The sequence below is a fragment of the Setaria italica genome, chromosome VI, assembly GCF_000263155.2.
Source record: "Setaria italica strain Yugu1 chromosome VI, Setaria_italica_v2.0, whole genome shotgun sequence".
In the NCBI taxonomy this organism is placed as follows: Eukaryota; Viridiplantae; Streptophyta; class Magnoliopsida; order Poales; family Poaceae; genus Setaria; species Setaria italica.
This window is the reverse complement of record NC_028455.1, coordinates 30,882,386-30,891,447: the sequence shown is the minus strand read 5'-3', so window position 1 is coordinate 30,891,447 and position 9,062 is coordinate 30,882,386. Positions and strand designations below refer to the sequence as shown.

Here is a 9,062-nt window from a genome sequence, read left to right as displayed (position 1 = left end):
GCGATGTGGATGCCCGATACGTTGCTGTGCAGCTGCAGTAGACGCCAGCGCGCTTTTTCCGCTTTCCTCGAAGGAACGCTCGCTCGCTCCTGGGTTGCCTTGCTTTCGCTGCTTTTCTAGCACTGCTTCCTGTGTACTTGCGCCGCCTGTCCCGTATCTCTCCTTTGCTTCATCTGCGCGACTCCACCGTTAACATCCGTTTCCTTGTAAAAAGAACTGCCATCTATTCTCAAGCACTGCTTCCAGCCTGCCACACATTCTCCGATCAATCTCTCTTCGTGATTCGTAATTTGTTCAAAAACCATGCAAAAAACGATCAGCGATGCTCTGCTCGTTCGCCGAAAAACGGGAGCAGATTGATCCATGGAAGTTGATCTGCGTCGAGAAAGGAAAGAAATGCTGAGACGCATCACGCATGGGGCAGCTTTGCTTTGCTTTAGCCCTGCGACAGTACTTGCTCGACTCGAACACTGTCAGTGCCAATATGGGCTTTATATTTCCTCTCCAAAATTAGACGGGCCTTCTTTTTTTAGGCGAGGCATCCAGCCCAACGACCGACCTCAGGATTTTGATACGGCCTATTTCAGCCCAACCCAAAACGTCGTCATTCTTCTTCACGGCCCGGTTGAACCCACCAAATACTCTCTTCTCTGCCCATCACTCCGCGAGCACGACCAGGCCAACCCCACATACCTACCCATTTCCTTGTGCGGTCGGAGCGCAGCGCGGCGGCGGCGGCAGCGAGAGAGGGGAGGGGAGCCGGCGGGACCCAGGAAGGCTCGAGGGAGGAGCCAGCTGCGGGGCGGTGAAGATGAGCGGCAACGGGAAGAAGGTGGTCGATATGGCGGTCAAGGCCGGCAAGGCGATCGACTGGGACGGCATGGCCAAGATGCTCGTCTCCGAGGAGGCGCGCAAGGAGTTCGCCACCCTCCGCCGCACCTTCGAGGACGTCAACCACCAGCTCCAGACCAAGTTCTCCCAGGTGCCCGATCCCCGCTCTCTCTCCTGCCCCCCGGCTGATCTGGCCTAGGGTTTCCAGATCTGGCGCCTCACCCCCTGCGCAGGTTCCTTCCTCAAAATGGATCCGATCCGTTTGACTAGTCGATGTAGAAATGGCGTCGCTCGGTAGCAGTGTCCAGTGGAGCCAATCTGATTGTTTGGACCCTTTTTTTATGTATGTTTACATTTTTCTTGTGAGCTCTAGCGATCTCTTGTTGATGTAACTAGGTTAAATTTATAATTGTATCTGTACTAATTGGGACACCGCCCAGATAGGCTGTTATTCGAAATTGAGTGGCTGCTATGCTACAATTCACTTAGTGGCCATTGTTAGTTTAGTTTTTAGTATTGATCCTTAATTAACACAGGAGCTGGTATGAAGTCAACTTCCGAACTGTATTCAAGCCCTCCATGACTTAGGATCTGGAAAACTTTCTCTTGCAATAAGAAGGTTTCGTTCTGTTCCTAATGAGAGAATATGGAGGCATTACATTCTAAAGAATTGGGTTTCAAGTAAATATCAATTGTATCAATATTGAAGGTTATTTTTGGCTTCATATGCGAACCAAGCATTGCCACTCAAGCCAAAAAAGTCGTATATATCCTTTGTGAGTTGTGGGGTTATATTATTTAAACTTCAATTACATCAAAGTAGGCAGCAAGCTTCCTTTCTCTCATGTTGGATGCTCGACTTATTGCTACATTACCTTGCAAGTTGCTGGGCGTATAAGACAGCCGAGTTATGCATCCTCCCCTGAACTTGAAATACTGCATATTCCACAAGTGTTACTTTTATGCCCTAGATCAATGTGTTCTCTAAGTTGTGTATGTTTTCTGTTGTTGCAGGAACCCCAACCGATTGATTGGGAGTACTACAGAAAAGGAATTGGATCTAAAGTGGTGGATATGTACAAGGAGGCTTATGAAAGTAAGTATCCTTGTAATACAGAACTAATTTCATTTCTAGAAATCTTAAAGGAGTGTTTTCTGGGTAACATTGAAGATGTTCTGAAGTAACTGCCTTGCTCTGTTGATTTTTCAAGCTTCTTTCTAGTTACGGGGCAAGGGTTTATACTCATGGATATCCCTTACAGACCTTTGAAACTTACAAAACAATCTGGCTGTTTGTTTATGGTTTCATTTCTTTCTGTTAATCATAACAATTGTTCAACTGTGTATAAAATTATAAAGTATGCTTAGAAGGATAAATTCATTATATTTGCTTCCATTAGTGTTTCTACTGAATACTTGCGCTGCTATGTTAGCATGTTTTTTATTGCAAGCTGTGGGCATATAACATCACATATCATATTATTTTTTCACTTATGGTGGACCTTTGTCTACCTCAATTTTTGTTGCAACTGATGCTGTGAATAGTCTTTGGTCTGTTGAAATACTTCTCAGGGTGATTGTTTGTCGAACATATATCCTTTATTATATACCTCTTTCTCACTGATATTTAATCTTGAAATAAATGCAGGCATTGAGATCCCCAAGTATGTTGACACCGTTACTCCTGAGTACAAGCCAAAGTTTGATGCTCTGGTCAGCAGCTATTCCTCTCACACTATAGTATTTTCATGTTTGTCGCCTTATGAGAATTTTTTTTATGTTGTGTCTTGAGCCGTTCTACGAACGTATGCTGATGTTCTTTTTCTTTTTGGTCCCTATATGTATGTTACCTGTAGGTTGTTGAACTGAAGGAGGCTGAGAAAGCGTCTCTGAAGGAGTCAGAAAGGATCGAGAAGGAAATTGCTGAACTCAGGGAAATGAAGGTGGGGAAATTCTTTAGTGCTTCTCAGATTAGATCGTTTTTCCTGAAACTTTTGCATTTGTTTGTCATATTTAATACAACGTGTCCATTCACTTCGATATCTTGTTTGTGTGTGCAGAAAAAGATCAGCACAATGACAGCGGATGAGTACTTTGAGAAGCACCCTGAAGTCAAGCAGAAGTTTGATGATGAAATCCGTAACGATTACTGGGGATATTGAAGAGCAGAAGAGAACTTTTAGCTGCCATTTCCATGTTTGTGAAGAACCAATAATTTTTCCGTGCCCTGATATGTATAGGGGAAACCAGCCGTCTCAAATCTGGTGGTTTCGGTAACATGTGCATGGGGCTTGGTGGAATGCCTTCAGAACCGACTGTGTTAAGCTTTCTTGAAATTCCATCTAAACACATTTTGTTTAACCTCACCATTTTCTCGAGGATTGTCGGCTGTCTTGCGAAGATTATGTTATGTCCTTAGCTCCTTTCTACTTGAATAAGAGGATTATGCAGACTTTGTCCCCCCACTTGCCTTCAGTGACAGTCTTTAGTCCGAATGCTTGAATGCTGTTCGATGCAAGTGTAACACTGATGCTGCCTAATGCCCATTTGAAACCTTTTTGATGCTTTCGGTGTCATCTTGGGCATCAACCGCTTTGAAACGTGATGGATATATTAATAAATCTCAAATGTAGTATGCTTATGAATGCAAAGTATTCATGTAGGAAAAGTCTATATTTTAGTAAATGCATGTTTTTGTGCTTCTATTAAATTCATTCATACTTTTGATGTCCCTATCGGTAGTAGAGTATATTGATCTTTTTTTTCCTTCAAAGATTAAAATGACTGGGCCGTGTACTGCAATCGAAGCCCGGGATCAGCCCAGCCCAACGTTATTCGACGCTGACCGGTCACCGTTGAGCCATCGAAATGCTGACCCCACCTGTCATTGACTCTGAAGCAACGAGGCCCAGCGAGCAGCACCGGCCGGCGGCCGCTACACGGAACCCACGGTTTCCACCAAGCCACGCGGCATGGCGGCGGTGCGCGCATCCCCACGCCTCCGCTCCCTTCCCCTGCTGTTCTCCCAGCCAGACGCCGCCGCCGCAGTCCGGCGTAGTTTCTCCTGCGCCAGCGCCTCCCCCTCCCCGGCACCCACCCGGGCCATGGCGTCCCCATCCTCGTCATCCGCAACCCCCACCCCGTACACGACGCTCGTGGGGCGCGTGAGCTGCGAGCGCGAGATCAAGCGCAGCAAGTTCATCGCCATCGCCGCTCCCGTCGTCAACGAGCGCGCCGCCATGGCCTTCCTCGACGAGGTGCTCCTCCCTCCATCCCGTGTCCATCTTCTAGCGAGGTCGTAATTTCTCATGTCCAGCTGCAGCGGAAATCCATGCCTTATCTATATTTATTAATTAGCGTTGCAATTTCGCTGTAATTCCGGTGCGCCATTTGCTTTACCCTAGCTGATAACTAATGTGGAGTAATTTCAAACACTAGAAAATGTTGCATCGAGGGATTCATTCATGCAACTCCCAATAAGTATTTCCACTCATCTACACAGCAAACTTATCCGTGCTAAAAAGTACCGAACTATTCTTTGATTTGAAACTCTGTTTACTTTTAAAAACGAGTAACTCTGTTAACTCGACCCACTTGGTTTGTGATAGGTCAAGGATCCACGTGCTACCCATAATTGCTGGGCATACAAGGTTTGTAGTTCTATCTCAAGCTTGCTATTCATGTATGCGTGTTAAGTGTTAACAGTGAACTGATCTTGTGTGAATGTGTGTTTAGCTGGGAGAGCAATTCCGTTACAACGATGATGGTGAGCCTTCTAGCACTGCTGGGAAGCCAATATACTCTGCCATCATTTCCTCCGGCATTGACATGGTTATGGTGGTTGTGATTAGGTAACCATTTTGTCAAGCAACACACTTCATTCATATGTTCATCAATCACGATTTGACCAATTGGCTTGCAGTAATTGGTATCATCCATACAGTTTATGTTCCACTACGTATTTTGACAGGATACACTTTCCATGTGATTACCATTTTACTTTATTTTTTTGTTTTAAACAACTTGAACAGATATTTTGGAGGCATAAAATTGGGAACCGGTGGGCTGGTGAGAGCTTATGGTGGGGTTGCTTCTGAATGCCTTAAAGATGCTCCTACTAACCTTGTGAAACCAAAGGTGATCAATGTCTAATTCTTTAGCATGCCGTTTTATGTTTTTTTGTTTCCTGCTATAATGGTAGGTATAATTCTTGTATGGTGTATATTTACATTCCAGGCTCGTGCGGGTATGGAGGTACCATTTGATCTGTTGGGCACAGTATACCATCAGGTGATTATAATCATCTTGCTTTTAAGAATGGCTAGCACAAATAGCAAAACTGGATTTAGCAACACTTCTCATATCCTTGATTAAAGCCTAATCTGTAACTGTTGCAAGCACGTTACAGTGCATTTATGGTGTCAGAATTCTGATGCTAAGAAATTATGTTTAAAAAGCTAGGTTATTTTACCTAATATGCACATCTACTTCTTATGTGCATGCAACAATATACAGAGTAGGCTATAATTGCTTGATCTGTCATACAGTATGTAGATTTTGTAGTACCTTTAACTATGGCCTGATTCCAGCAACTTTGTTCCTCTTGCAACAAGCTAGAAGTAAAAGGTTTTCTATGACCAGTAGATTTGATTAAATATATCTGTTGAATGAATTAAAACAATCAATATATACTTGCTATATCTTGTTCTTAAAAATTGTTGCGCTGATGTTCTTGTTTGGTACGCTACTTTGGGATCCCAGGAATTGACACGCACTGCAACTTTTTGAGTATCTTGCGGCGGGCTAGAACTAGAAGAAGATTTCCTATGACCTGTAGATTTGGTTAATCTAAAAAATGATTCTTTTTTGTTACAAATTTTAAACATTGGTGTATACTTTTTATAACTTGTTTCTTATAAATTGTTGCGCTGATGCACCCCAGACATGCACTATAACGTCTTCAAACTTATAGTTCAAGTTGAAGCAGTGAAGCATTGTCTCTAAATTCCAAACTCAGAACCAGTTAGCCATGGCTTATGCCTTCTAGCTTTTTTTTTCCAATTTAAATTCATCCTCTTTGGCAGACTTCTGACAAGTTTTCTATAATCGGCTAGTTGGGAACTTGGGAGGCAGTGCCACTGTGCCAACCACCGCATGGGAAAATACTAGCAAACTCTCAGCTGCATAATATTAGAATGCCCGGCTAGTCTATTTTCTCTTTGGTCATGTTATTTGATTTACTAATGTTTACTGTTTTTGTTTGAACCATGATGTAGAACATCTTAGTAGGGCTGTGTCAGCTGAGCAGAGTTGAACTCCTGACTGTCTATTTACATTGAGGTGCTAATGTTGGCCCAATTTACAACTGAGCGGAGTTATTTGTATTTTGAAATAATGGAACACTATCAATTATGACCAAACTGACATCCTAACTCCAAATTGTTTGAAGTGGTTTTAATTTTCTTTGCTAATGCTAGCATATGGGACTGGAAGGCTTGGGGCATCCAAGGTTCTGAAAGTTGATACTGGATGGATCTGCGTCCCATTGCAGGCAGTAGCAATTTCTGGGCTTTAAAGTAAAAACAGGTTAAAAATTGACTGGTTATAAAAAAAATATCAGCAAAGCTTAGTGAACCCATGGTTATGGTGATCTAAACTCTAGGTTGCAAGAGCTAATTTCAATCCCCTGAACTAAATGTTTTTCACACACAGCACTGTTATCACTGGTTCTGCTGCCTGTTGGCATATGAACCACTGTTTAATCCTTGTTCATTTAACATGCTTATGGCTTCTTACTTCTTTGATTTCTATGACTCAATTAAATCTTCTAACAGTTGCAGCATTTCCAAGCTGAAGATATTAAACAAGACTATGACACTGGCAAAGATGGTACTGTTATGGTCATGTTCAGAGTGGAATATGAAAAAATTGAGGATCTTGGAAGTGCAGTGAATTCAGCTTGTAGCAGGAAAATAGAACTGTTTCTATAAATGGTAGGCAGGGACAAGGATTATTTTTCAGTTGCAGTGTGTAAGTTGCAACTGGTACAGCTTCTGCTAGTTCAGTGTAAGTATGGAGACACTCAAATCCTCTGTATTTGCAAGATAGTTCTTCATGCTCTCCTGCTTTGATACTCATGTCCCTTCCTACTTTGTTCTGGAATCTTCAAGGCTTATTTTTCGGCCAGCATGTAGGCACCAGAAATATTTGGCACCTTGTTTGAGCTAACTGCTAGACCATATTGAATTGCCCCCCAATTTACCCTGTATAGTCTCTATCTTTTGATTTCACAGTGTAAGATTCATGATCTTTGTGACTAATTGTTGTCAAATTGGTGATTCTTCTCTCAGTTAATTGTGTTACCATGATGGGAATCTTGTCTTCCAGTTGTCCATTTCCATGTTATAGTAGCATTATCATGATACTTAGATTTTTGCCATATTATCTACATGCCTCTACTGCTTCAGGGTTGCTCAAACGAATCATATCTAATCCACTTGAAGTCTTATCTGAAAGCTAAGCAATGTATCAAAACGAGTAATACTTTATTAACAGAAGACAAAATGGTACAATCTACTGGCTGCATTCACAATCACACAAAATGCTAGCCAGTATCACCCAAATAGCAGAACAAACATGACAGACATACTGATAGTGACCACATATGACAAATCAAATTCCTGACTAACAGAAATAAATAGAAGTCTCCTGCTACCAACTTCAAGGGCTGCTGGTTTGTGGGGGTGGGGCGGTGAATGGAATGGGAGGCACCTGGAGACCTGGAATGGTAGGGATTGTTGTTGGCATCGTGGTTGGAATCGATGGCATGGTAGTGGGGATTGAGGGAATTGGTGGCAGTGTGACTGGCACTGCAGGGATGTTTGGTAGAGATGGGATGGCACCAGCGGCTGCTGGTGGCAGGGTGACCTTTGGAATGGGAATGGATGGAATTGGTGGGATTGCCATCTTTGGCATCGCTGGTAGCGGAATGGAAGGAACTGGAGGCAGTGTGGTTGGAACTGCTGGTATGGAAGGCACTGGGGGCAGTGTGGTTGGAACTGCTGGTGTGGATGGCTGAGCTGGTGCGGCCTCTGGCGCAGCTTCTGTGTCCAAAAGATGGCGAGCTGCGAAGCTGTTATTGAGGGCTGTCAAGGCTAGCAGCAGAACGAGAAGAGGTCCATGACGAGCCATGGTAAGCGAATCAGGAAACTTTCTCCTTGCAGTTGCAGGGGGCTACTATAAATGTGTTGATCTTTGGTGTTACTTGTGATTCTGCGAAGCTCCTGATGCTGGAACTATTTATAGCAGTATGTGGTCAGGTGATCCAGAGGCCAGGAGCAGTGGTATCGTTGGTTGTTGACCTGTGCGCTGGCTTCTGAACTCACCTGGGCTTGGTTGTTTAGCGGCCAATGCGCTTTGCGGGTGTAGTTCAGGGAGTTGGGAACTTCTTGCTCAATTGTTGAACTGATGGACGGTCCAGTTGTTGGATTTGTTGCTCTGAACTTTTGAAATGCTCGCTGCCGAGAAATTCAATAAACAAGTTTACTGTTGAATCATTTTAATTTTTAAATATTATATTAAAAAATTCAGTGAGAGCCTCATTCACGTTGCACTCTAGTTATTGGGTAAAGGGACGTGCGATTTTAACGTTCCACCTTTCGCTATGGCTATACGGCAGCATGGAGTTCCACTATGGTGGAGTTACATTCAGAACTTCGATTACTTGACACTAGTCCAGTAACCCGTGCTCTCGCATGGGCTAACGTTGTTAAAAGCTTTTGTATTTGAAAATTATTTAGAAATTAAACTCTTAACTAATAATTAAAATTGTTTACCTACTACTTATTTTTTCAATACTTCATCATAATACTCATATAGATGTGTACTTACTTTTATCCAATTATGATTGATTTTTAATTATTAATTACTCTATACACTTTTTCATCTACATGCACACTTTTTTCAGTTGTATCGTATCTCCATACATTGTGTTTTGCATAAAAATCAATATTTTTCATCATTTCCTCACATACATGTATAAATGATCTACATGGTGACACTCATCATACGTATATATATCTTAACTTAACATTTCTATATTCACAATGACATAAATAGGTAATTTAGAATCATATATTAGTTTACTATTGGATATTTCTGTACGATGCACATGAAGATAATTAGATTCAGATTTAGGTGTTTAAATTAGGTTATTTTAATAATGACACATG

General features: G+C 42.4%; 3 protein-coding genes across 3 annotated transcripts; 2 read left to right on the top strand and 1 right to left on the bottom strand.

The window, feature by feature from the left end:
- The first annotated feature begins 655 nt into the window (after nt 1–655).
- On the top strand, nt 656–3,296 carry LOC101780192 (ATP synthase subunit d, mitochondrial). Its single transcript, XM_004973645.4, has 5 exons — nt 656–982; nt 1,846–1,927; nt 2,480–2,544; nt 2,688–2,774; nt 2,892–3,296. The coding sequence occupies exons 1-5, from the start codon at nt 812–814 to the stop codon at nt 2,991–2,993; spliced, it is 507 nt and encodes a 168-aa protein (XP_004973702.1). The 5' UTR covers nt 656–811; the 3' UTR covers nt 2,994–3,296.
- Nucleotides 3,297–3,743: 447 nt separating this feature from the next.
- LOC101779781 (IMPACT family member in pol 5'region) lies at nt 3,744–7,199 on the top strand. Its single transcript, XM_004973643.3, has 6 exons — nt 3,744–4,088; nt 4,440–4,481; nt 4,567–4,682; nt 4,863–4,968; nt 5,068–5,121; nt 6,666–7,199. Exons 1-6 carry the CDS (start codon nt 3,804–3,806, stop codon nt 6,819–6,821), a joined length of 759 nt encoding a protein of 252 aa, XP_004973700.1. The 5' UTR covers nt 3,744–3,803; the 3' UTR covers nt 6,822–7,199.
- A 158-nt stretch (nt 7,200–7,357) lies between these two features.
- Nucleotides 7,358–8,120, bottom strand: LOC101779392 (vegetative cell wall protein gp1-like). The gene has a single exon (XM_004973642.3). It carries the CDS (start codon nt 8,020–8,022, stop codon nt 7,552–7,554), a length of 471 nt encoding a protein of 156 aa, XP_004973699.1. The 5' UTR covers nt 8,023–8,120; the 3' UTR covers nt 7,358–7,551.
- Between the last annotated feature and the right edge of the window lie 942 nt (nt 8,121–9,062).

Excerpts from the sequence above, each read along its gene's own strand:
- LOC101780192 (XM_004973645.4), top strand. The coding sequence starts at position 812 with ATGAGCGGCAACGGGAAGAAGGTGGTCGATATGGCGGTCAAGGCCGGC. Across the intron at positions 983-1,845 it reads TCCAGACCAAGTTCTCCCAG|GAACCCCAACCGATTGATTG; the intron begins GTGCCCGATCCC and ends CTGTTGTTGCAG. Across the intron at positions 2,775-2,891 it reads CTGAACTCAGGGAAATGAAG|AAAAAGATCAGCACAATGAC; the intron begins GTGGGGAAATTC and ends TTGTGTGTGCAG.
- LOC101779781 (XM_004973643.3), top strand. The coding sequence starts at position 3,804 with ATGGCGGCGGTGCGCGCATCCCCACGCCTCCGCTCCCTTCCCCTGCTG. Across the intron at positions 4,482-4,566 it reads ATAATTGCTGGGCATACAAG|CTGGGAGAGCAATTCCGTTA; the intron begins GTTTGTAGTTCT and ends ATGTGTGTTTAG. Across the intron at positions 5,122-6,665 it reads TGGGCACAGTATACCATCAG|TTGCAGCATTTCCAAGCTGA; the intron begins GTGATTATAATC and ends ATCTTCTAACAG.
- LOC101779392 (XM_004973642.3), bottom strand. The coding sequence starts at position 8,022 with ATGGCTCGTCATGGACCTCTTCTCGTTCTGCTGCTAGCCTTGACAGCC.